General features: G+C 29.3%; 8 protein-coding genes across 20 annotated transcripts in view; 3 read left to right on the top strand and 5 right to left on the bottom strand.

Annotated features, from left to right (window-relative positions):
- Positions 1 to 20: 20 nt before the first annotated feature.
- LOC126919216 (protein inturned) lies at positions 21 to 5,207 on the top strand. 2 transcript variants are annotated; one of them, XM_050728107.1, is made up of 12 exons: positions 21 to 262; positions 623 to 1,523; positions 1,609 to 1,912; positions 2,001 to 2,273; positions 2,373 to 2,444; positions 2,542 to 2,798; positions 2,886 to 2,975; positions 3,055 to 3,397; positions 3,465 to 3,799; positions 3,889 to 4,217; positions 4,336 to 4,502; positions 4,588 to 5,207. In XM_050728107.1, exons 2-12 carry the CDS (start codon positions 1,366 to 1,368, stop codon positions 5,071 to 5,073), a joined length of 2,814 nt encoding a protein of 937 aa, XP_050584064.1. In that variant the 5' UTR covers positions 21 to 262; positions 623 to 1,365; the 3' UTR covers positions 5,074 to 5,207. The 2 variants fall into 2 exon arrangements, with proteins under 2 accessions (XP_050584064.1, XP_050584065.1); XM_050728108.1 differs by lacking the exon at positions 21 to 262 and adding an exon at positions 300 to 502.
- Positions 5,208 to 5,239: 32 nt separating this feature from the next.
- Positions 5,240 to 7,051, bottom strand: LOC126919268 (F-box only protein 44-like). Its single transcript, XM_050728236.1, has 3 exons — positions 6,078 to 7,051; positions 5,852 to 5,995; positions 5,240 to 5,779 (listed from the first exon to the last, which is right to left on the bottom strand). Exons 1-3 carry the CDS (start codon positions 6,630 to 6,632, stop codon positions 5,618 to 5,620), a joined length of 861 nt encoding a protein of 286 aa, XP_050584193.1. The 5' UTR covers positions 6,633 to 7,051; the 3' UTR covers positions 5,240 to 5,617.
- LOC126919206 (integrin alpha-PS5-like) overlaps positions 6,021 to 26,687 on the top strand; it is a 132,058-nt gene continuing 111,391 nt past the window's right edge. Inside the window, exon 1 of the mRNA XM_050728036.1 lies at positions 6,021 to 6,025. The gene's annotated coding sequence lies outside the window, so the exon portion shown is untranslated. The remainder of the gene's footprint in view (positions 6,026 to 26,687) is intronic.
- On the bottom strand, positions 7,204 to 8,461 carry LOC126919280 (60S ribosomal protein L18a). Its single transcript, XM_050728262.1, has 3 exons — positions 8,323 to 8,461; positions 7,711 to 7,890; positions 7,204 to 7,619 (listed from the first exon to the last, which is right to left on the bottom strand). Exons 1-3 carry the CDS (start codon positions 8,338 to 8,340, stop codon positions 7,284 to 7,286), a joined length of 534 nt encoding a protein of 177 aa, XP_050584219.1. The 5' UTR covers positions 8,341 to 8,461; the 3' UTR covers positions 7,204 to 7,283.
- On the bottom strand, positions 8,640 to 12,509 carry LOC126919238 (5-aminolevulinate synthase, erythroid-specific, mitochondrial). Its single transcript, XM_050728167.1, has 4 exons — positions 12,299 to 12,509; positions 10,685 to 10,742; positions 9,160 to 10,445; positions 8,640 to 9,088 (listed from the first exon to the last, which is right to left on the bottom strand). Exons 1-4 carry the CDS (start codon positions 12,299 to 12,301, stop codon positions 8,837 to 8,839), a joined length of 1,599 nt encoding a protein of 532 aa, XP_050584124.1. The 5' UTR covers positions 12,302 to 12,509; the 3' UTR covers positions 8,640 to 8,836.
- On the top strand, positions 11,281 to 16,479 carry LOC126919245 (protein disulfide-isomerase A3). 2 transcript variants are annotated; one of them, XM_050728180.1, is made up of 7 exons: positions 11,281 to 11,426; positions 11,974 to 12,065; positions 14,031 to 14,438; positions 14,752 to 14,983; positions 15,051 to 15,259; positions 15,339 to 15,449; positions 15,528 to 16,479. In XM_050728180.1, the coding sequence occupies exons 3-7, from the start codon at positions 14,293 to 14,295 to the stop codon at positions 16,300 to 16,302; spliced, it is 1,473 nt and encodes a 490-aa protein (XP_050584137.1). In that variant the 5' UTR covers positions 11,281 to 11,426; positions 11,974 to 12,065; positions 14,031 to 14,292; the 3' UTR covers positions 16,303 to 16,479. The 2 variants fall into 2 exon arrangements, with proteins under 2 accessions (XP_050584137.1, XP_050584138.1); XM_050728181.1 differs by lacking the exon at positions 11,281 to 11,426 and adding an exon at positions 11,685 to 11,894.
- On the bottom strand, positions 17,992 to 22,656 carry LOC126919272 (ras-like GTP-binding protein Rho1). Of its 7 annotated transcripts, XM_050728244.1 has the most exons (6): positions 22,518 to 22,629; positions 22,188 to 22,436; positions 20,393 to 20,478; positions 18,949 to 19,109; positions 18,481 to 18,864; positions 17,992 to 18,405 (listed from the first exon to the last, which is right to left on the bottom strand). In XM_050728244.1, exons 3-6 carry the CDS (start codon positions 20,448 to 20,450, stop codon positions 18,325 to 18,327), a joined length of 684 nt encoding a protein of 227 aa, XP_050584201.1. In that variant the 5' UTR covers positions 20,451 to 20,478; positions 22,188 to 22,436; positions 22,518 to 22,629; the 3' UTR covers positions 17,992 to 18,324. The 7 variants fall into 7 exon arrangements, with proteins under 7 accessions (XP_050584201.1, XP_050584202.1, XP_050584200.1 ...); XM_050728245.1 differs by lacking the exon at positions 22,188 to 22,436 and having other exon boundaries at positions 22,518 to 22,570; XM_050728243.1 differs by lacking the exon at positions 22,518 to 22,629 and having other exon boundaries at positions 22,188 to 22,504.
- Positions 24,051 to 26,687, bottom strand: LOC126919263 (small glutamine-rich tetratricopeptide repeat-containing protein alpha-like). 5 transcript variants are annotated; one of them, XM_050728227.1, is made up of 4 exons: positions 26,356 to 26,687; positions 25,559 to 25,899; positions 24,994 to 25,461; positions 24,051 to 24,916 (listed from the first exon to the last, which is right to left on the bottom strand). In XM_050728227.1, exons 2-4 carry the CDS (start codon positions 25,876 to 25,878, stop codon positions 24,805 to 24,807), a joined length of 900 nt encoding a protein of 299 aa, XP_050584184.1. In that variant the 5' UTR covers positions 25,879 to 25,899; positions 26,356 to 26,687; the 3' UTR covers positions 24,051 to 24,804. The 5 variants fall into 5 exon arrangements, with proteins under 5 accessions (XP_050584184.1, XP_050584183.1, XP_050584185.1 ...); XM_050728226.1 differs by having other exon boundaries at positions 26,463 to 26,687; XM_050728228.1 differs by having other exon boundaries at positions 25,559 to 25,894; positions 26,463 to 26,687.

The following is a 26,687-nucleotide window of genomic DNA, read 5'->3' as shown; positions in this document are numbered from 1 at the left end:
AGACGAAGTAATTTACTTCTATATATTACTTCTTAATCAAATAAATGACTAATGACTCGTATTTTAATAAATGTGAAAATTAGTGATATCATTTTTTATGTTATTATTTATTTTTTTATTAATATATTTAAAATAAAAAATCAATATTCATAACTTAAAATCTCGTCGCAAGATGGTTGTTACCCAGGTGAATTTATGTATAGACAGTGACTCCACTATTTACGCGAATCATGGATAAAAATCAAAATGGCGTCAAAGAAAGGTGTAAAATACGCTCAATTTTACATATATATAACTTTGAACCTGTAGATTCTTAAAATTAAGACTTGCATTTTTTGATTCTATGCATTGAAAACTATCATAATATATAATAAAAGTCAATAATTTTATGTTTTCTAAACTGAAATAAAGCCAAAGTAAATTTGAAACATTGAGTATCTGAAATAAGTATAGAAATATTTTTAAATTAGAGATTTAGTTTAATATATTTTTCTTCGTTTAGGTCAGTAATTGAAAAAAACATAATACTAAAAAGAAATTCTTGCCTTTATCTTTTGACATCTCTTCTTTCTTTCTTTTGGTATCTTTTTACCCTTTTTCTTTGTCTTTGGTTGATTTATAGTTCCAAGTGGCTTCCGAATTATCAGAAACCGCGTTAAAAATAAGCACAATACAACTACGAAGAAATAGAGTTGCAGAGGTGCCAGCTGAAAATCGACCGGAACTCGGATTCAAACCGCGGGAAAGGGCCGAGAAGTGAAGAGCGAGAGCTGCTCGCTTACGAGTTACGAATCCAAAGCTCCAGCCCCAGCTCAGCTCCAGCCAACCGTGTTAGCACGGTTCTTTTAATTTATATGCTGTTTTTGTAAAAACATTTGACATGAAATGAAATGAATAACATTATTGAAATTTTGATTCTTTTTAATTAGACTGTAAAAAATTGGCAAAAAGAAAAATACAGTAAATAATAAATTTTTTTGTTTAATTTATTCTCACATTATGTACTTCCTAAATTCTTTCTACTGCTAGGTAAAAATGAAAGTTGTAGTAAATCTCCCCACCTTTCGAGTGCCGACGCCGACATTAAACTTTGCAGATCACCTCTTCAGGAAAATGATTTAATTAAACAAGACATAGGTAGTTTGTGTTAAAATAGAATATACCGATAGTTTAGATGCCTTCTCTTTAAAACTTAATATTAAAGCGTTAATATAATCTCTTTTTTTATCAAATAAATTTAAATATAGTATATAAGCTATTGTATAAACAGAGAGGAAATACTAAAGATTTAACAACATTTTTCTTGGTAAATCTGCCCTGAAAACATTTTCACTATATAAATCCTCATAATTGGTTTTAAAAGAAATGGATGAAGGAAATTCTAAGACTGTGTCATTGAAATCACAATGTAAATATATTGATCAAATGTTTTCTTCAGAAAATGTGAAAGATGATAATGAACATGATTGGTGGGCAAGTGATAGTGGATCAAGTACTGGTTCATACTATTCAGATACAGATAGGTAACTAACTTTTTAGCCGTTTTTATATTATTAGAATATACCATTATCATGCAATTTTACAATTGTTATAAATTGTTATATGTAGTTCCACAGCAGAGTGGGAATCAGAAATTAACCCTAACGGAGAACTGATTTATATAGAATCTCTAGTAGACAATATAAATGATGAACAATTTTCATTCAATGAAACAAAACTTGATTCTCAGCCAGAATTGATACGACGACGTAGTACTAGAGCTGGAAAACTTATGCGACTTATAAGACGTAAGGAGAGTAAACGTTTGAGCACAAGGAGTAAAAAAGGCAATTTCAATATCACAGTAAACAATATTGGAAATTCGGGAAAAGATGGAACTACAATTAAAGAAGTCACTTTTAGAGATTTTCAAGTAAACAATTGCAATTAAAATTTGAGCGTTTCCAATAATAATAATAATAATATACTTTATATAGAAATTTATTTTGTGAATTTTGCAGGCAGGTGAAATTCGCGAAGTTATACTATGGGTTGATCCAGACAGACGACATAAACTGGGAAGAAGAGCCACATTGTGTGAAGCATATTTTGGAATTATCCCAGGTGTTTTTTCAGACAAAACACGTATCATGGTTGCTGGATTTATACCAGATGGAGAAGCAATGAAAAATAAAAATATTAAAATTGGAGATTGGCTACGAAGTGTGAATTCAAATAATGTTACATATCAAAATTTGGATCACATATTATCTGAAATAACTGTTTCAACAAATGTAAGAATTAAAATCTATTACATAACATAAATTTATGTTGTTATTATCTTGTGAAAATATAAAATACTTTATCATAATCAATTTTCATTTTTTGTTTAGGTAACATTAGAATTACAAAGAGTTGCAGGTGTTGATGTTACAGCAACATTGTCTGGATTAAACTGTCCTAAAGTAATTACAATTTTAAATAATATATAATTTATATATTAATATAATATATAATTTAGAGAATTTATAGAACTAAAAGCATGATGTCTTCTGTTATTAGCAATCTGTATTGGTACAAAGACTGTTGAATAAAGAGGAAAGCAAAGATTTAATGCATTCAATAGTAGATTATCCACTTGGTATATTATATCTACAAACCACAGAACTTTCAGAAGTGGGACCTGAACTACAAGGTGTTTTATATGCATTTCCTCGGTCCGAAAGCAAAAATATGCATTCTATTTTGTGCACAGCAAGAGGAGCTTTTATAACCCTTAATCATTTACTACCAGGAATTGGAGGCCTACAACCTACAAGGTATAATTGAATAGTTTTATTACTCCATATAAATACATAATCTTTATAACATATATGCAATCACATTTTATAGTACAACTTTTATAGTACAACAATACAGATAACAGAAGAGGAAATTCATGTTGTATACACACCTCGAAATGATGAACTATTTTTAATGGCATTACCAAAAAAATGGTAGACTATAATTTATATAACAATAAATAAATATAAATATACATGTGTATTCGGTTTAAATTGTTTTTAACATTTCTAGTTGTACCCTTGAAGAAGCTGTCAATTTATCATGTGATATAGTGAGAACATTAGAATTTGCATATCAGTCACTGAAAAAATGTTTCACACTTGAAGAAAATCATTCTTCTTTAGATCATTTCTTTATTTTAGTTATTGAACGATTGTTAGACATAAAGAGTTATGCAAACAATGCAGGATTAAACACTTCATGTATGGAGATTCATAATGATATTGAAAGTATGGAAAGTTACAAATTTACAAGCACTTTTTCAGTTGCAAATTTTATAGAGTTATCAAGAGATGCACAAATTCAAATTGATGCAGCTTTAAGTGAAATGGAAGCCATGGATTATAGAGATTGGGTATGCATTGTATAATAAAATAATAAGAGAAAATAAATAATGATGAAAAATTATATTATGCTTTTAGAATGAAGATCCTATGGACTGTCAAAGGTTGTATACAATTTTAGGTAGTTGTATTTATCATAAACATTATCTTCTTGGATCTCATTTAACACACAGTGATTTAATTGAAGTAGAATCTTATCTTAGGCAAAATTGTATTTTAAATTTGATAAATAACGAACCTGTAAAGAGTCTTGTTATTTGGAAAAAAGTATATCCTTCTTCATGTAATCGTAACGATATAGAAAACAAAAATAATCAACCATTTGTTCTCAATGGAAAATGGTACTTACTCGTTGTTGGTTATGGACATGATTTATTAGCAGTTCTTCTAGAATCTGGTGGATGTACTGCAAAGTAATTTTTTATAGCTTCTATTATATTTTTTATTGGCTTAGTTATTTTCTTAAAACTTTTGTATGCATCATTTAAAAATGTTTCTATAGATGCAGCGAAACTATAGGTCCAGATATATTTTATGTAGAAGAAGCTCAGGAGACTTTAAAGCATATACAAAAAATAGGGGTAACAACATTAGCAGCTAAATGGATTTCATCAAATACTAGACCTGAAGTAATAACTTATGAAGATCCTATGCCTGTAAAACCATCATCTAGTATCGCAGAGAATATTTTAGGTCTCATAAAATCGACAGATGTGCAAAATTTATCTGTCAAACCACCTCATACTTTAAGTATTAACAAAAGATCTCAAGAAATACCTTCAATTCTAAAAAAACGTAATACAGAAGAATGTCCTGTAGTTTTAGGATCAGGTAAATAAAATTATTTGTTTTTATTATTTTCGATTATGTAGTATACATATAGTATACATGTATTGATATATATACATGTAATATAAATTTAAAAAAATACCATTTTATCCTACTTTAGTATACTCTTTGCATACGTCAGAGGATTCATTAAGTCAAGGAACTGGTGGAATCAGTGAAATAAGCGATGAAGCATTGCCTATATTAGGAAGACGAGCAACAAGAGAGAAAATTGTTAGTAGATCAAGATATTCTGATGATAGCGATTCTGATCTTGATGTGTATAAGGTAATCAATATAATAAATTTATTAAAATATTTGTTCTCCATTATTCTGTTATCTTAGACAATTTACATAAAGTATATTATTGTAGAATGATTGTCGAATGTTAAATATGGACATATCTAATATAAGAGAAAATTTATTAAATCAAGCTGAATATTTAGTACCAAAAGTATTGACAGTTGGTGATAAGAATTATTTATATCATTATATACAGTTGGACATGATTGAAGGAATTCTTCTATCTTCAAACCCACTAGAACATTTAGCAAAAAATCCTAATTTCCTTATTAATTTTAATAAATGTGTTCATATTATTCATAAATTGCTACATAATACAGTAAGATTTAAAACTATGTTAAACTCAGATGTAGACAAAACTGTCATTAATAAGAGTTTAATTGCTGTTAAGGAGCATGGAGTGTTATTTGAATGGGAAAATTTAACTTATTGGGTTGTTGGTCGATTATATACAACTCCTCATCCAAAGGAGTTGTATGTATGTTATCAGGATTCTGCACCACAAAATTTAATTGAAATAGCATTTAAATTACATTCATTACATACGCTAACATAAATTTTAGTCCTTTTAAAACGTCTTCGTTTTGTAAAATTTAAAAAAATCAATAACATTTTACTATTTTATTAATGTTAAATATTTGATTTAAAAAAGACAAATTTTTTTTGCTTTAGGTATTTTAATTGGTTTTTTATTCATATATCTGAAGAAATTTTAAAAAATATAGAGCATTAAATACTTTTATTTTTTATAATTATGCAACATTTATAAAATATGATATTACATATACATATATATCATTTATGTAAGTTTGCACAAAATGTTAATCATTATAACTGTTATATTATACAACATTATATGCTTAAAATTCATGTTACATTGTAATTTTTATATACAGTTTAATAAATATTCTTAATAACTCAATGATAAGATATACAAATATTTATAACGAAATATTGTACTTTGAATAATATAAATATTTTGAAAATAGTTTCTAATCGTATGAACATGATTCATATTTTTAATAAAAATTTACTTCAATTTCATTCAATAACATATTCTGCATTATATTTTATTAGTCCGCATTAGATGATATATTGATTTATTTATCTTCGTGAAGTTGACAAGTAGGAATTTTCACATATACACATGCGCCTGCCATTTTACTACCATAGTGTCCAGCCCAAAATAATTTATCAGCACCGCCATGATAAAAAGAAATTTTTCTGAGTCCAGGTCCATAGTTTTTAAACTCATGTGACATCTGAAGTAAAATGTAAATGTATTTTATTACTTCTACAATATTTTATCTTTATATTATATGTATAAAATATACCTGATGCCACTGATTTTGTTTTTCCCCTTCAATACTATCACGAAAGTGAAAAAGGTCTATAACACTATTATTTTCCCCTAATAATTTGATAACACATTCATATAAAGCTGGACAATCCCAGCGACAACTGTACCACTCACTCACCTATAAACATAATTATAAATAATAATATAGGTCATGTTTTCTATAAAAGTTCACATTGAGTACAATTAAAATTTTGTAATACCATTATTATAGGCTGTAACTCATCTAGCATATATGGTGTCAATCCTTCAACTTCTAAGTCAATTATTTGTGCTTTAGTGCAACTACGGTAAGAAGTAACAAAACAGAATTGTTTTCCTTCAAAAATAAGTTCGTTATTTGGCAAAGGTGTAACTCCAACTGGAGGATTTTCTACTTTCCAACAATCACCACCTTCACTAATAATTTTCCAGTATTTATGCCTTCCACATTCTCCAGAATGATTTTTCACTAAGTTTCTTTCAAAAGGTTTCTTTTTACACATTAGATAATAGACATGCCAAGGCACTTCTTTATACAAAAGAAGTGATCGACCGAAAGAAATTTCTGCTTTTTTACGCCAAACGTAAGTTTGAATTAAAATTTTCCAAAGTTTGCAAACCAATTGACAATTTAATAATGATTTATAATCAACATAACAAAAAATTTCTGCTAATAGTTCTTCTGGTAAATATTTTCCACCAAGAACTAATCCATTATCGCTTTTTTCATCATACATCACGCGAGTATTCATACCACTGCCATGAAACTGTCCCATTTTTATTTAGGAATAAATAATAATTGTTTTGATAAATAATATAGTAAAACTACTGATATTAATTTTCGGAAGAAGAATATTTTCTGCTTTTTATTTGTACAATTTTGATGTTTAGAATAATTTTAAAATTTAAGAATGTAAATAGAACTTAAAAAATTACATATGCTTCCTCAAACATGAGTTATTTACATAACCTTCTCGAACTGCTTTAATAAAACTATTGACTGGACTCGAATTGTTTTAATAAAACTATCACTTATATTTATCAGCTTTGTTATTTCAATCAAAACGATAAAAATGTTAAGAATCTATACAAGTTTCAACATTGAAGTCAAATCCAATTAATAGTAATGATTCATTTATGAATCATTACAAACTAAGTACATGCGTAATTGTAGTAGTAATATGTTTATGTAAACAATTTTGACATCATACACTTTAACCAAAGTAAAAGATTCAGATTAGTTTATATAACTATTTATAATAAAATTTTAAAATTGTAAAAATTACTTAGAAGACAAAAATGGGGTTATATATATGTATTAACACAGGTAAACAATTGACAAGGTAGTGCATTATAATAGATGTTGTTTTATTTCATTTAGAGTAATATATTTGATGTTAATATGCAAATCATTTAATTCAAAATGTTTAAAGAAAATAGGTACGTGGTTTTCGAACACTGAAAAGTGGCATACGATTCCTATGATGAATACGTTTTGGCAATGGGAATTTAATTTTCGAATCGTGGAATTGTTTGACTTGAGGTCTTCTACAATTTGCCGCTTTTACAACTTCGACTTTAATGATCTGAATTGAATGAGCACGGGCACGATGACGAGCTCCCATATCTCTGTAGCATTGTGTTACAGCACCACTGACAGAGAGATCTCTATATTCTCTATACATATTATGAGTTCCAGATCTTGAGTCATATCTTAACCAAATTCCAAAATTCTTGATTTTGACTGGAGATTTTTCTGGTATCTAAAAGATAATATATTTAGGATAAAATATTTAATAAGAGCTTTGTATCAGTGTTCAATGTATCAGTGTATCAAGTGTATGTAACAATTACCTGTTTCAAAGAAACAATTTCTCCCGTAGATTTTTTAAATTTTTTGAGTTGGCGTAAAAAATACCAAAATCTAGATTTTGCGACGATAGCATCAGGTGCAAATATTCTCATTTTATACAACGGTGTAGTTGTCTCTTTTTCGGTCGGTAACTTACGACCGATTACTTCAAACTCCTTCAACTGTACAAAGAATATTGCAGAGAGATTATTTCTAATATATGTACAATTTTGTTTAGTATCTATACACTTATTTCCTATCTCATTGTTTCTTTTCTTTTTCTTAATTCAGTTTAAATTAAATTGAATGATTTATACATTTCTTTTCACATGAACTATATTGTATATGGTGATGAAAATATAAATTACTCTACGTTGATATCTACCGTATTTTGTACTTCAATTTAACAAAATATAAAAATTATTAAAGCTTAAAATCATATATGAACATGTGTTAGCGACCATAAAGTGTTAGGTTAAGTCGCTGTTAATATGTGATCTATCACTTTTATAATTTTGAATAAACTATTACAATTTACAAAATATAGGTATTAAAGAGGATTTTCCTTAATTGGCAAATTTAATTTTTAAAGATAATTTTAAATATTTACTTACTTCACCCTTGGCTTTCATTTTGCCGTGCGTACAACACGATGATAAACCGGAAAAAGATCAAGGGATTTTTGGTTACTTCGGAAACGGAACCATTTAATTTTCTAGTGAAATATGATTTAACCATAGACAAAATGTAGTATAGATTGTAGACTTAATAATCTTATACAATCTGATCTATTCATCTCGGATATAATTTCGTATCCTTTTATGCCATACCAAAATAAAACTAACTGTTGCAATATTATATATATATATATATATATATATATATATATAATCTTATTATTACAAGAGATTTGCTGAGTAATTAAATACTATTATATTATTAAATAATGTTTTATTGAATGTTTTATGTAATAAAATTAACTTTGATTAAATTTCTTTAACATTTCACCATAAATAGATGCTTGTTCAACAGCAAAAATATTCACATAATATAAATTTGTGTACATAAATAAATTATATTTCTATTATACAAATCTTTGATAGTTCATTCATTTACATTTAATATTTGTCAATGAACTCGAATTGCACATGGAATGTTGTCTGGCTTATGTTCGACCGTCGGTATATTCAACCGATGAAAGACATGTAATATGTCTTTTACAAACTGATCCATCATAGATAGAGTATGTTTTGGAGTTGGGGCAAGTCTTAATTTTTCTTCACCCTTTGGAACAGTTGGATAATTGATCGCTTGAACATAATGCCCCTTATCTTTTATTAATAAATCAGCTAATTGACTACATAATAATGGATCACCAATCTGAAAGACAATTGTAATTTAATGTAATAATATTAATAATGCATAGAAAACCTAATATAAAGGAAATTTACTTTTATCGGTATAATGTGAGAAGGTGATTGTTCTAATGGAAGACCTGCAGCTGTTAAAATAGATTTCATATAAGCTACATTCTTTTGATGACTAGCCCTTAATGATCTTCCTTCATCTGAAGTTAAAATTTCAACAGCTGTTAAGGTACCATATAGTACTGTTGGTGGTAATGAGGTCGTAAAAATAAAACCTGCTGCATAACTTCGTATCATATCTATTAATTTAGTGGATCCAACAATGTAACCACCCATATTGCCAAAAGCTTTTCCCAAGGTACCAGATATAATATCCATTTTATGAAGCACCCTATCTCTCTCTCCAATGCCAGCTCCTGAATATCCATATAATCCAACAGCATGAACTTCATCAACAAATGTTAAAGCATTATATTTATGTGCAATATCACATAAGTCTTCTAAAGGACATATATCACCAGTCATAGAATGTACTGTTTCAAATGCTACGATTTTTGGTACAGTTTTGTCTACTTTGGAAAGTAATTCTTCAAGATGTTTTACATCATTGTGCCTAAAAATATGTTTTGGTACACCACTATTTCTTATACCCTGAATCATGGATGCATGATTTCCAGCATCGGAGAAGATATGACAATGTGGTAAAAGTTTGCCTAAAGTATATAAGGTGGAGTCATTAGCAACAAAACAAGAAGTAAATAATAAGCCAGCTTCTTTCTGATGCAAAGAAGCAAGTCTTTTTTCTAAGATCTCATGCCCTACGGAATTCCCGGATATATTTCTAGTTCCTCCTGCTCCTGCACCAAATTTATTCAATGCTTCTCGAACAGAATTTGTTACTGCTGGATGTCGTGACATCCCTAAATAATCATTAGAACACCAAACAGTGATAGGTTTCTCACCCCAAGAGTATTCTATTCCAATTGGGAAACTTTCTGCTAAACGATTAACTTTTTTAAACACTCTATAAGAATGGTCTTTTTTCTTTTTCATAATTTGTTCATGAAAAAATTCTTCATATGGAAAGCTTCCTTTTTCCTTTGATTCTAAAGGTGATACATTGATAATATCTTCCTCAACCATAGGACTAGCTACTTTTATAGCATTTTGTTCTTTAGCAAGAAATGGACATTGACTATTTATAGCTTTTTCAATCTGTTCAGACTCAGTATTATTTACTTGAGTGCTAAAAAATTGAGACATCACTGGACAAAGCTGACGGTAGTTCATAATTACAGAAGCTCCATAATTACGAATGTAATTTGCAGAAAGATGTGTCAAAAATGGACAGGGCATGTTTTTTAAGTTGCCTAAAACATATAAAATCGAAATATATATGGTATAAAGGTTACACATAATATTATTGTTAATTGATATATATTTTAAAAAATTATGTAATAAATGCGATTGTTTAAATGATAAAGAAGAATAGTTTCGCTGAAATAAAGAAGGTATCGAGATCAGTTGTGCAAAAAATAAAGCCGATGAAAGAAAAAGTGAAACTACAAGTCATGATGATACGACATTTCAAAAGTCAAAAATCTGTTACCTGTTATAACACTGGATAAATGATACACGTTGACGTAATGGATATATTGACGAACAAACTGAAATATAAAAAATTTAATACATTTAATTATCAAGGTAAGAGAAACTTGAATATTGTGATTGATAATCAAATAAACTCAATTTTATGAAAGAATTGGATAGCAGACGTAAAACCTATCACACTGACAGGTAAGCACTAAATGTATGATATACATATTAGTGCAGGTGGAGGGTAGGGATAAGTTACGAAGTCAGAATCACGGTCGTATTGTCATATACCAGATCTAGAAACTCCGTTGGTGGGAGTATGGCTCTTGTGTGTTGGAGATGTTTCTCAAATAAGGCGCTCCAGTCGATTTGGTAGGCTTTATCATATAGCACGCTCTGTGTTTGTAATCTACAATACGATCATGTTTACAACTAAACTCAACCCTATTATGTAAATCTACATTTATTTAAACAACATTTTTCTGTAACACATGACATACTGTATATTTACTTCAAGTACATTGAAAAAAGTTATGAAAAATAGTTTAGTTTATGCCTTCTTTACCTTCAGAGGCAAGAGTGGCGCTAAATGTAAAAGTCTAACAAATCCACCGCAGCGCTATAGTTACGACCAATTTATGAAGCACATCTCTGGAAGTTAAAAGCCTTATCCCCTCTACTGGAGTTTCTTCCCCGTGATTACATCTGTATAAGTCTATGGTCACAATTAAAGATAACTAGGTCATAACCCCAAGGTAGTTATCTCTGTCACAACATAAAATTACAACTATAGAGATATAAAGATAGAGTACGTGAGAGCTGAAAAAGCAGTATTGGAATAAAAAGCGAACGCTACATATAGGCCCCTTTTGTCCTTGTCTAATCAGGTATGCATTCTGGCGCTCGTTGATCGTTGTTAGACCTGCGTACTACTGTACAAATGTGCATGCGTATTAGACAAGGACAGGGGCCTCTATACAGCATTCCCTTTCTACTCCAATATCGCATTCACTTACATAGTATCATATGACTCGACTACTCTATCCTTACATTTCTATGTAACTCGCAACTCGCAATGCTCGCAATTGATGTATTAGTTTTGCGAAGTTCGCTTATTAACAGTCTCAAAAAGATTAGGTCGATTCGAGCGATCGGACGATATCGAATTTATTATGCGTAGGCCTACTTCCATTAATCTTTGAAAAATTGTCATGCGCAATTAGGTGATAAATTATTAATTTCATTATGATTTTGAAATTAAATAAATTAATTATCAAATACTGTTATCAATTCATTTTCCAGGATATAAACATCAGTACTGTATGATTGCTTAATTGAGAAAACTGATATGCAAGGGAACATTTAGCAATTTATTCACAGCATTTATCAACAAGGTACGAATCTTACACGGAGTATTTAACGATCAATTCAATTTAATAGCAGACATAATGTATTATAGAGAAAGATATCAAATCTATTCAAGTTTTTCTTTCCATTTGATTTCTACTTATATTAATTACTTGTATTAAGTATTAGAAGTTTTAATAAAATGTATGAATATTTGAATATCCATATGAAGAATGCATAGAACATTAAATTTTATTGCAATAATGTCGCAAACACTTACCATAATGCATGCTAATTGATATCTGTAGCGTTAGTTAAATAGGAAAAAAAATAAAATTCTTGTCTTCCTAATATTTTGTAACACAAGATAACACAACGTCTTTGCAACTAACCAAATTATGCTTTTGTTCCCCGTATCCCCGTGTTGGTTACATAAGGCTTTTCCTTTTCATTCTGCAAATTCATGTTCACGCTAGACATAGACAAACGACCAATCACTATCGTTTAAAGAATTATTACAATTTCATTCACATTCAATAAGTTTGTGCGTCAAAATATGCTTTATTGCGGCTGCATATATAGCACTACTACAAATGCATACGCTCATTTTTACATATAATTAATTATTTAACGTTAATAAAATCATTAAATATCATTGTATCCTAAGAAAACATAGCAATAGCAACACACTTGATATCTTTTTATATTACTTTGTCATTTTTTATGTATTCTTTATTCATTTTTTTATATATATTTTTATCTTTGATCATAACAATGTTAACAAACTCTTTTGTATTAAGAATCATTTCTTATCGCTGTCCGAAATTCTAAATGCTAGATTTTTTGCATTATTATAATTATAATTATTGTTAATACGATAATATTATGTAAGTGACTTTTCAATGTCTTGTAATAGCAAAATGTCTATTAATATTGCATAAGCAAATATCGTGCTTTGTAATAATGGATAACTCAAGTGACAAAACATAATCTATTCTTCACTTTGTAATCATTTTATCGGAAATTCTGTGTAAAATGATAAGTTTTGATGAGTAATATATCAATGAGAAATACATTGATCTATGCTTAAACATTATCATGATTACAATATTATGTAATATGAGATATTCCTTTACATTTTTATTATTGCACAAGTCTTTTTTTAGTCCGATATTTTATTCGGATTCTTGCGTACATATAGATGTAATGATAAAAAGCTTTTTGTTAATTCAAACCGCTTGTAATCGATTTTTAGTATCTCGCAATTAGTTTAATTTAAATAAATAACCTCTTTAAATCGAATGTTCCCAAAATCAATATTTTGTTGTCATCAACATGTATATTTATTTTTATTGTTTATCTATTTCACATAGAATAAATATAAATTTGTATATACAATATACGCTATACATAAATAAAATTGTTACATTTTATTATTTCAAGGATAGAAGTATGTATTACCACAAAATAATTTTTAATTAAGAAATTAAGTGATGTAAAATATGAACCACGATTTTTTAAAATTTCAACTTGACTCTTGTTTTAACAGCCATTGTTTGAAAAAGCCACGGGCAATGATCCTACTTAGTTCACGCTGATTACTCTAGAGGGATCTGAAATTACCATTTTTTCAATGTATTTAAATTTAGAACCAAATTTTCCATATATAATTGATAATCTTCATGATATAAAGTTAATATGTATCAAGTTTTTAATATCGATACTCCAGTACTAGTATTAGTATTGTGGTATTTCAACAAAATAAACTCATTTTAAATTTAATTATTGCATATCATTACTAATTTATTTCTTATGTTATGATTATTACCAGTATTATTACTATACTTAAATTAAATAAATATTTAAATTATATAAGACATATATGAGACATTCAAGCGGCCGTATTAATGTTAAAATATATTTACGTTAAACATCATGGTTTATATTTAAAGTAGATCATCCTGTGACGGAAGAGATTCTTTGCAATGATACTGTTATAAATTCTTTTTCAGTTTCCCCCACCAAAGCGAACGTCGACGAAATACATTTTGTTACTGAGAGTTGTTTGGAATCTTGTCTTAGTCGAGTGTGTAGGTGTTGGATCTTGTGTAAAGGAAATACATCACACACATTCAGAAGCAACGGCCAATCAGAACACGACAGCACTGCGTGGCTACCCTAACTTATAACAAAAGCCACGTCTTCGACAGGCAGTGTCTTTAGAAGAGAGATTGCGTTCCGAATTTGATTTAGAAACAAGTACTGTTGTCCACAATGTTGCTCAAGTATTTTACCTTCCTTTCCTTGATCTTTGTTAATGTCTTGGCTGAAGAAAAAGATGTGGTGGAACTTACCGATGATACTTTTAGCCATGAATTAGAGCGGCTTGAGAACACGCTTGTTATGTTTTATGCACCATGGTAAGTAATTTCTTTTACGATAATTGTATAGAACCAAAAATAATTTTATTTTCATATTGTTCTATTGTTTCAACTGTAATTGTAAGAAAATTGATCAAGGGAAGTATTTTTTAAGTTCCGATTTCGATAATTTCAAGTATACCGGCTTATGACACGTTAATAGTTGAGAATGTGTTACATTTGAAATTCTTATTCTTGTTTCTGTATAAAGGAACTGTTATTGTTTTAACTTGTACAACTTCTGTGAATATAAAAGTAATTTAATTTTACACTTGAAACTAATTTTTTACCTATGCGAATACCAAATGTTTAGGTGTGGTCATTGCAAACGATTAAAACCAGAATATGCAAAAGCTGCTGAAATGCTCTTGGGTAATGATCCTCCAATTACTCTTGCCAAAGTAGATTGCACAGAAAGTGGAAAGGATAGCTGCAACAAATACTCAGTTAGTGGTTATCCAACATTGAAAATCTTTTCTAAAGGTGATTTTGTTAGTGATTACAATGGACCTAGAGAAGCTGCTGGTATTGCCAAGTATATGAAGGTAAGTAGGATTTTGATATGTACAAATTATTTAATCATCTCGTATAAGTATCTATGATCTATTCTAGGCACAAGTTGGTCCAGCATCTAAAGAATTAAGTGGAGAAGCTTGTTTGAAATCATTCTTAGACTCTGATGAAGTAAGCGTTGTAGGTTTCTTTGAGAAGGAAGACTCAGCCTTAGCGACATCCTTCCATGCTGTTTCAAAGAAACTTAAAGAAAAAGTTAGATTTGCACATACAACAGCAAAATCACTTTTAGAGAAAGAAGGACATAAGTAATTTATTTACATTGTCACAAATTTACTTTAAGACTAAAATTACACATAAAATAAAATATATTTTTTTGATTTTTAGGAATGCTATAGTTCTATATAGACCAAAAATTTTGCAGAACAAATTTGAATCAAACACTGTGGAATATGTAGAGTCTATGGGTGACATTCAAGAATTCATTAATAAAAATTAGTAAGTTTCATGAATATTTGTTTTACTAATACGATATTTAAGTCATAAGTATCTTTTTTAATTAAATGTGTATTCCAGCTTTGGTATTGCGGGCGTTCGTACCCGAGATAATGAAAGAGAGTTTAAAAATCCACTAGTTGTTGCATACTATGCAGTGGATTATGTTAAGAATCCCAAGGGTACAAATTACTGGCGTAATAGAATCATCAAAGTTGCTAAGGACTTCCCCAAGTTAAATTTCGCCATTTCTTCCAAAGACGACTTCCAGCACGAATTAAATGATTTTGGAATTGATTTTGTTAAGGGTGATAAACCTGTTGTTTTAGCAAGAAACGCTAATAACCAAAAATTCGTTATGAAGGATGAATTTTCTGTTGATACATTTGAGGCGTTCTTAAAAGATATAGAAGCTGGCACTCTAGAACCATATCTAAAATCTGAACCAATACCCGAAGATAACACTGGAAATGTTAAAATTGGAGTAGCCCGAAACTTCGATGAAATTGTTACAAACAATAACAAAGATACATTAATTGAATTTTATGCACCTTGGTGTGGTCATTGCAAGAAACTGGCACCTATTTACGATGAATTAGGTGAGAAACTTGCGACCGAAGATGTCGAGATTGTGAAGTTCGATGCCACTGCTAATGATGTTCCTGCCCCGTATGAAGTTCGAGGATTTCCAACGCTTTATTGGGCGCCCAAAAACTCCAAGAATAATCCAGTAAAATATGAAGGTGGCAGGGAGCTTGATGACTTCATCAAGTATATTGCTAAGCACGCGACTAATGAATTAAAAGGATTTGATCGTAAGGGAAAGACTGTTAAGCCGAAAAGTGATGAATTGTAAATTTTTTCACATTAAGATGTGGAGTTGTTTATTACAATTTTTACGTAAGTCTCAGCAACAAAGCTTGAAGTGAAATTTTCCTTGTACGATGTATAAGTGTGAAAAAAGTGGCATGTAGTTAAAAACGTAAAAGCTAAAAATTTTATGAATGAAAGAAATTAAAGACATTTGGTAATATGACTGCATTTATTTTACAAAGTATTTGAAAAACAAAGTGAAAAAGTATAATTAGAATAGGATTGTCTATATATATTATGTAACTTTATAATGTTGTATATCATGTAAAACTATGCAGAACTGATTTAGAATTATGATGTCAATATTTTCCAGATTTAACAAATTATGTCTAAGATTCAATTTTCCATTCCATTTTTCATATATATCTGACTATATAATAAGTTGAAATTAATACATTACTTTTTCATTTATATCCAAAATAAAATAAATTCTTTTTTATACAGTTTTGTGCATTGAAAAACTATATTTCTATTCTTTAAGTTTAAAAAAGATTCCTGATACGTACGTGATATTTTAAGAAGTATTTAAAATAAAGAAAAAATTTTATTCAATAAAATTATAAATGAAGATTCACTTTATAAGTGATATATTTTATACATTCATGAACCTTCACAGATTCCTTGTAAATTCTAAGAAATATCCTACTGCTTGAATTTTGTATATTTAAATTTACAGATATTGAACTGCTTTAGGAGTAATAGTTCACAAGCATTGATTAGTAATTTTTATTGTTAATTACAATTTATTATAGTAATCATGGAGTAAATATCTTATATTAAGGCTAATTAACTATAGAGCGGTCTCTTAAAACTCAAAAAACTTATCCTGGCTTCACTCTCCTAATCGTAAAAAATTTTTTTCTCCCTTTAAAATTATACTAAAAAAGTGCTACATACAGATGATTGAGTTTTCTCCTGGAAGTAAATTTTTCAATTCGCTACTGATACGACGAATTATAACGTCGTAAAACTATTTATAAAGAATTGTGAAGATGTAGAAAACAGTATTCGGTATTCTTTCTTTTTCCGTATGTGTCTTAGGTATACAAGTACTTATGTCCTTTTGATCCTCGAAGTCAAAGTGATACGTTTATTATATATATATTTGTTCGTAACATTATGGTAAGAAAATAAGGTAAAGCGATACGTACTTTTATTGTTGTTTTATACCATGAAATAGACAAAAAAATGCTTTAAAAAATCACGGGACATTCATGAAGGCATAATATCTCATCTATTCCAAGAATGGTGACATTTTATGTACAATCTTTAATCCTATATGGACCAAACATGTAGACCAACAAAAGAGTTCTTTATCGCTCTCTTTACGTAGACAATAATAAATTTAATAGATACTATGATATATCTGAAATGTTACTATTTTAACCCCTGTTAAACATAGAAATTTAAACTTTTTAATCTTATCTCACAACTTTGTGCACGTAACAATATTTAACTTTTTCTTTAGAAAGATGTAATTACGAATTTATTCATCTTTTTTGTTTCATTAAAGTATATTACCGAAAACTCAGTCTTAATAATTTTTATATAACAATATCTGAAAACCATTTTATTCTGATAAGGATCAAAACGATAAGTAACTTCTATGATAACAGTTAATATATTGATATATCTTGTAACTCATAGCATATCCTTATAAAAACTGCAGTAGTGTTTGTACAAATTCTTAGTAATTTATTTCATTTAAAACACGATCGCACTTATTGCAACATTAGAGAGAGTCCATAAAGGATTAACTGATACAATCGTAATTAACAGTACATTCTTTGCAAATTATTATAAAAGAACACTTGCAAATTTTGCAACGGATTTTAATTTGCATATATTGTATATATTGTGGGCGTATTTTGTGGTAGTTTTTCTTTTTTTTTATAGATTTGTTTTATTGTGTAAAATAATTGAAGATAAGTTGTTGTTGTTATATTATAGTTTCCGCTGGGGGCTTCCGGCATAACAACTAGCTTCATTGCAACTAGCAATTCCATTAGTGTTGTCTCATTATCGGTGACAGTTCAAGAATTATAGGAGCCAACATCTTCCCTTTTTCTTCTTTTTTACCTACGAACTCACATAGTTTTTATAATAACGTCTGATCAATTTATATTCAATTTCATGCAAACCTGTAATGAATAATGCTTACTTGTAGCGCTGCCCGAGTGGCTGTTTCAAACACTTCCCTAATACCTTCCTTACTCTTAGCAGAACATTCAAGATAAGCAAAAGCATTGATTTTTTCAGCCATAGCTCTACCTTCTTCTGGTTTAACTGGTTCTTGTTTCATCTTGCTAAGCTCTTTGATGGTATTAGGATCATTGCGCAAGTCTTTTTTATTTCCAACAAGGATAATGGGCACATTTGGGCAAAAGTGCTTCACCTCTGGTGTCCACTTCTCAGGAATGTTCTCCAAGGAGTCGGGACTATCGATAGAGAAACACATTAGGATTACATCTGTGTCAGGATATGACAATGGACGCAACCTATCGTAATCTTCTTGCCCAGCTGTGTCCCAAAGAGCCAGTTCAACCTGTTATAGGAAATGTTCTTTTAATATATTTGGAAAAAAATACAAAAATATTAAATATGTGAAACAATTTCTTGTAGCACTTACCTGCTTTCCATCAACCTCAATGTCTGCAACATAGTTTTCAAACACTGTAGGTACATAAACTTCAGGAAACTGATCTTTGCTGAAGACTATGAGTAAACATGTTTTACCACAAGCACCATCACCCACGATAACCAATTTCTTCCTAATGGCTGCCATGAATTCTAAAATGTAAATCATTAAATACTCCTTTATTAGTACTCTAATATAACCTGCATCATTAAAATCTTAATTTTATGCTTATAACTTTGATCTCTTTAAAATATATTAATGCAGAAAATAGAAATATAACATCCACTTCACATCAATTGACAAATTTTTATGTACATAATTTAGAGATATTGAATATGTCAGTTGTTATGTTTAATAACAGTTATAAGTGAGTATGCATGTGTTTTAATATTCTTTCAATAACTTACCCATATATAAATATTACAATTTTGTATAATATATTTGTTCAAATAAAAATGAGTGTGTATTTAATTTTAACAATTTTTGTTTGTTAGTGATGAGTAGTATATACAGAACATATATGCCTGATCTTGGTATGTATCAGAGTAAAATAATAAAAATATATACCTAACTTCTATCGTTTTTATTTTATATGTATACATATATACACATACAAATATATGTATATACAATAAGAAATCTATAAATTATGAATACTAATATGTAAATTGTACTTTATATATCAACAAATTCTAATTGCATTTGTATACAATATAAATGTATGAAGTATCTTAAGGACTACTCAAATACGAGTGATAATGAATCTAAGTTATTTGAGTTAATATCTTGGAAACACCACCTAAAATTAGTTTAACTAAGGGCATGCAGTGAGTGAACACATAATACACATAAGATAAGATAATAACTTAATGGAAAATATGATGAATGTTGAAAAGATGTAATCAATATCAATGTTAGCAGAAACTACTTTTCCTGCACCTTGGTAAGGCATAAACAAATAAAAAGCAATTTTAAATACACAAATACAAGTGTAAATAGATATAAAGACATAAAGGAAGTAGTGAGAAAGATTGAGAAAAAGCATTCTTCAGGATAGAGTTAGAAAGAAGTCAGGGTAATTTTTTGAAACTGTTCAATTAGATTTATCTTTTGACAATACTATAAAGAATGATTTGAATTCAAACCTCGTAGGGTATAAAACTTGTTACCTGAAAATATGGTATCCATTTGTGTTTAAACAAAGTACTATATTAGTACTAGCATTACAAACATAATAGCATACACTCCCTACAGCCCTCTGTTTACTTAAATTTACATTGCTAAAAATTGCTTCTAACTTCATAACTGTTTGCTACTTATATAGTGGGTACGATAGGTAACATCTTTTTGTGTCTATATTTCATATCTACTTTAGTACTATTTAGAAAGCAACCTACGAGGGCTGAAGATTGAAAGGATATTGATTGGGTCGTACCTGATCCAGGGTACCCCGTATCGTCTGGACCGAGGCATCGGCCCATATTGCATCCCATGTTTTTAGTTTTTCTTTCAGCGTCTCTGCTTTAAGTGGACATTTTATATGTTAGAATGGATAAAAGGTTGCGAAATAACTGCATGTACTACACAGATGTCATATAAATATCATATGTAAATATGTATGCATATGTCTTGTTTCTATCACAATTATGTATTTAGATGTTTGCAAAAATATTACATATAATCTGTAATCATTGAACAACATCTTTATAGTTTTGATTCATAACTCTTTCCTTCAGATATATATAAAAATATGTACACTACAAGGCTTTACAAGAATACCAAAAACTAAATATAATGTGAATTTAATGTTATCATAGTGTTATCATAATGTTATCATAATGACTTCATGTACACATTTAGATGAAAGATTACAGAATTCCAAAATGCATAAGGTAGAGCTTTAACTACGATGTGTGTAAAAAAAGAAATATATATTATATATATTATTTAATCAATTTCTTAATTCATATACAAAGGTCTTTGCATATTAATATGTCATATGTAAGACCATACCTTATGCCTTACAAAAGAATAATGATGTCTTCAAAGAACATGCATAAACACATAAGATTGGTACTTTTCTGTATTAAACATGCACTATTAAGAAACATGTGTACCCATGAAAAATTATTTTTGAAAAGCATAAATTAAATATAATAGGCAACACATTCATATTGTACACAGTTAAAATGCTTTATAATATTTTAATGAGAAAAGTTATGATTATTCACTATTTATTTAACGACAGTGATAAATAAATACATATATTTAAGAAATATATGTATGTTATGATATAAATTAGAGTACTAAAACTTTTCAATATAGAATCCTACTTGTTAAAAAGTTTTTGTTATAACGCAGACATTCTCCTGTTTTATATGTCACACTTGTTAATATACGGAGGAGATTCTAATTTAAAAGTTTTCATACAAATCAGAAGCAAGGACTTTAGCATTAAAGAATCTAGTGTATAGCGAAAGCAATGCAAATGAGGATTGTATATGTTAATATTAAGGCAATACAATTTATATAAATCTTTAAATTTTGCATCATATTTGAGTATTACAAAAACTGTTGATTATACAATGGTATAGTATTTTATTTTAGTATCCTTCAGAAATTAAATTATTCACATTATATTAAACTAAATGAATATCATACGACTTATTACAGACTTTGGTCTATCACACATATAGAATATTTAAAATGGAAATTATATACATATATATATATATATATATAACAAATATATACTTAGAATATATATATACACATATATTCCAAGTATACAGAAGCCAATTGTTTACCGAAAATCGATGTATGTTCACCTAGTACTTTTATTAGCATTCGGAAATTCCGATGAAATCATCCCAAAGATGTAAATTGTAAAAGCAGTATTAGGGGTACGCGGATATTTTGAAGAATGGATAGAAACGCGATGATTTCTAACATATCAAAGAACGTACAGGACCTTTTGTTTATTGCAGTTCTGACAGGGTAAACGACGACGAAGGAATGTCAAGATGAAGCCGTGACACAGATATTTACTTACTAGGTTTCCAGACACGTATCCGGAGAGCTTTTTGCCGAATTTTGCACAGCCGGAAGTGCACAGGCGAAACCAGGGGAGAGAGGAGGGGATTTAAGCCTAAGAGGTGGAGGATGGGGGCGCTAGGGGTGCGACAGGATAGCGACGCAGGGGTCTAGAGCCTGGGGGACGATTTACATACTGAATTAAAGCCCAGGTCGTATTTGAACTGGTAGAAACGATCCCAAATCAGTGATTGAATGTAGTCGCGGTGGACAGCGTGTAGCTTCTCGTATGTTGAATTAAACGGTCGTCATGCGAAGATGCTGTAGATTCGTAACGCATGGCACTCCCTCGGCCCTCTCTCTATCACAGGAGGAGGAGAACGTTTTTTCCCTCCTTGACACACAGAGTTCCCCGTTGCGCCGTTAACAAAGCGACATGTAGCACGCTTAAACCACCCGGACACACATCACAGCACACTCTCACACTACTCCAACCAGTATTACTTAAGAAATAATTGCGTATTTACCTGAAATGTTAAGCGACAGAAAGTCAAGAAGATGGCAGCCTTCGATGGCCACACCTCAATCTGTGAGTGTGCGGCAATCGGCTAGTGAGGGGGGAGCATTATACTCAGGATCGTATTGTTGTTTTTGAAACCCCCTTTCCTAGAATTCCAAATATTTCTCGGTCAATTTTCCATAAACATTGTCACGATATTTTTCAAACACAGTATGTATTTTATATGATTAAATTTTCATAGCAGAAGAATTGTAAGCGCGTTTGAAACCGAATATTCATAGAACACTATAAGTAAAATTATTAATCATGAATATTTTTACAAAATTAAAAAAACATGTTTTTATCAACTTTACATTAATTAAAACGTTTCTGAACCTATCTACGTATTGTTATAACAATTTTTATTTACCAAATGGTTTTATTCACGATGATAATATAGTAATACTAGAAAATCGATAATTATATGAATATGTTTCAAAAATTTGTTATTATTATTATAAATTTGAATTAAAACTTATTTTATGTCTAATCAGCTAGTCTAATCTGTCTATGAATATATGGATGTTTAATCTACGCACCATTTAATAATACGTTCCTGGTCAATGCTACAAAACCAACGAATCATACGCCACCGCGCATATCAGGAACCTGTAGAGGGACTTTGCGCATGCAACATCATGTTTCACGGATGTATGTATATGTGGGTGAATGACGGGAAGGGTTGGAAAATATGTAAATAATGCTGCATCGCAGCTTCGTCACCCAGCGCCCCTTGTATGTAACACGTGAAAATCATGACATTAACTTCATAATCATGAAACGAATAAAAAACTAGTATGAATACACTATTTGCTTTTAAGATCGATTTAATTTTCATTATATATATAATTATTGTTTTTCTGATGAAATGAACATTATTTTTTATTAAAAAAGCGTAAGAGTAATAAATTATATGTATAATTCACATAATAGATATAATTACTTACATACACTTATGTTTTCGTAGATTGATATAATAATGTGTGGCATATAATTTCGAATGAACAATGCAAACGCGCCTAAAAAATTAAACTTAGCCGGTATAAGAAAAGAATGAAACGTTATGTTTTCATATAATATTATCGTTTTATTCTTATTATTATATCACTTTACCTTTATTTTCCAAATAATTTACCGGTTTTATGGAAATTCAGGTGACAGATGTAATTTATAACATAATAGAAAAACTCATTCTCCAGAGTGAGAATGAACGAATAGACCAATCGATGGTGATATTTATTTATGAAAGCGAATAGTGTATGAGTTTACTTACACATGCAAATATGAAAACAAAATAGAGCATGAATTCTAAAAAAGTTTGTGTTTTTATATGTACGCTTCGTATATACTAAATAAAAATGATGTCACTATTGTACACTGTATACGACATACGATCGTGCTAGTGTATGACGCACACAGAATTGACATGTATGTTTTATTAATTTGAAGGAATTTATCAAATAAGGCTCTGAGGATTTGTATCATTTTCTTAAATATACACTTATTGGATTAAAAATGTATTTTTTATTTCGTAGTGATTATTTCTTGTAATAACATTTCTACATTATATATAATACTAGTTGCGAAATAATTGAAGTAATGCTACAGGAAATATATTTTGAAAGTATTTAATATGATTGTTACGTATTTAGAATGCAATTATGTACATTTTTCATTGTAAAGGTAGCTAACATTATAACTTTTTAAATATTTTGAATTTTTTGATATTTTCATATCCAATTTTAAAACAAAATAACTATTATTAAAGTAGGTGATGAGAAACATAATTTTTTCTTAATTTTCGATATGTAGTAATTTATCAAACAGAAATTATTTTTACGGTAAGTAAGAAAATGTATTGTACTATACAAATCAGTTAGAATAGATTCAAAGCGATGTTGTAAGACATAAAAAGCAACACAATACATGTTGGAATATCTATCTCATTCACGAAATATTCACTATATTCTAACATTTATTATTTAATCTTCACATATCAAACATCATCAGCACACATCCAAAAAACAAATTATCATGTTCTGTTCAATAATTCAGTCATAGGAAAATTTGTATAGTATATGTATATGAATATCATTTTAAGATATTGATAATGTAAATTAATCTTAGTCATCATTTTTCACATTTTCATATTAAAAATGATACACACTGTTCTGTAACTATGCATGTGTTTCAATTAAATTTAGTTATTTTCATTTTATGTGGAATTTTTAAAATATATCATAATCATAGATTTCTTAATTTTGTTGTGGTGGATCTGGATCATTTGGATTTCCTCCCATTTGCCTTCTTAAGGATTCAATTAATTCAGGATTCGCATTTTGTAATTGTTGAGCAAAATGTTGACCACTACAAAATTTTTAAATATGATATATTTTTTAATGATATTAGATAGCAAATGATTGAAAAGTATGAGTAATACTTACGCTTCTATAAGAGCATCCATATGTCCTCCTTGTTCTACTTGACCACTCATAAAATTGCTCACCATATTTTGAAGTGCTGGATTAGATAACATTTGACGGGCCATGTTCATAAGAGCAGGGTTACTTAGGAGTGAACTGAGATCCATGCCTGGCAATGTACCTCCACTTAATCCCATATTGTTCATGCTTGGCTGAGCTAATTTTTCTTCTGCTACTTGTAAATTATTTTTATAACTTTCATTGTCAGGTTCCATCTCCAAAGCTTTCTGATAACTTTCCTTAGCTTCTTTATGTCTTTGGAGACTAGAATATGCTAAACCTAATCGTCCATATGCTTTACTATACGAAGGATCAATGGATAATGCAGTATGGCAATCCTTAATTGCTTGTTGATAATTGCCAATTTTACTATGTGCTGCAGCACGGTTACAATAATATACTGCATTACGACCATCTAATTGAATTGCTCTAAACAAACAACAATATTATACTATTAAGTAAACACTATTACAATGTTTATAGAAAAAATATATATCTTATCTTTATTCAAATGAAAAATATATACTTTGTATAATTAGTAAGAGCTTCGTGATGTTTTTCAGCTTTCATGAGAGCATTTCCTTCATTTTTTAATCTTTCAGCTTCGATTTTTGCTTCTGGAGTAGCTTCTGGAGCTAAATTGGGCTTTGCATTTTCGATGGAAGACTTGTATATTTCATATAAGTTAAAATTTGTTGGAGTATCAGATGCTTGTACATTATAAGCACTTTCTAAACACTGTATTGCTACTTCAAGGCTCTCTCGAGAATCTGCTGTAATATCACCTTCTTCTAATTGTTGAGTTAAGAATTGAACAATTGCTGCTACCAGCCCTTTGACAGCCATTACTGTCTTTAAGGAACTGCTCTGTTTGGAATGACAAATTTAATTATAGTATGATTACACGTTACGCTACAACGATGACACAAACATAGGGTGTTTAATATCATTTAGTAATGGAAGATTTTTGATACGTGTCATAACCTTAAAATAGTTTACCGATTAAAAGAATAAAGATTTCGTTAAAAGGAAAACTTAAAATTATTGTTTTAACTTTAGCAAAATCGATTGTAACAATATTATCGGTATCGCGTTAATGAATTGTTAAATGTTTTATTATGCCAAATCATCATAGATTGACATAACCAAAAAAAAAACATGCAGGATACAAGGAGACAATTAAATTTTGTTGATTATGCTTTAATTTTTTGAAGTCGAAGAAGAGCCTCTATCTATCGTAATTATATTAAATAAGTTAATCTACATACGCTAATGTTTGAACTATAATTTGCTTACGGTTAATTACAGACAAATAAAAGTTACCCGTCTATGGTGGTATGATATTCTGACAGTTTCATTTTAAGTCATTGATTTTGCAACATTTTTAATCTTTCTGTATATAAAGGAGCATTTTTTATATTTGTATGTACCTTAAAACTTTAAGTATAGTGCTACACAGCAACAATGAAGAACAGGCAATGTGTTTCGATGGCTTCCACTTTGTGAAAAACTGAAACCTTAACACTTAATATTCCGACAGTTACAGAATTCGTCGTGCAATATTATTACGGTTGTTCTGAAAATGTTTGCTATTTAATTGATTTAATTACTTGTATTTTCGTGCAATAATTTTTATGCCATTGGTTGTCCCTTAA

This window comes from Bombus affinis, chromosome 8 (genome assembly GCF_024516045.1).
Source record: "Bombus affinis isolate iyBomAffi1 chromosome 8, iyBomAffi1.2, whole genome shotgun sequence".
Classification (NCBI taxonomy): Eukaryota; Metazoa; Arthropoda; class Insecta; order Hymenoptera; family Apidae; genus Bombus; species Bombus affinis.
The sequence above is the reverse complement of the archived record's forward strand: the minus strand, read 5'-3'. Positions and strand labels throughout refer to the sequence as shown.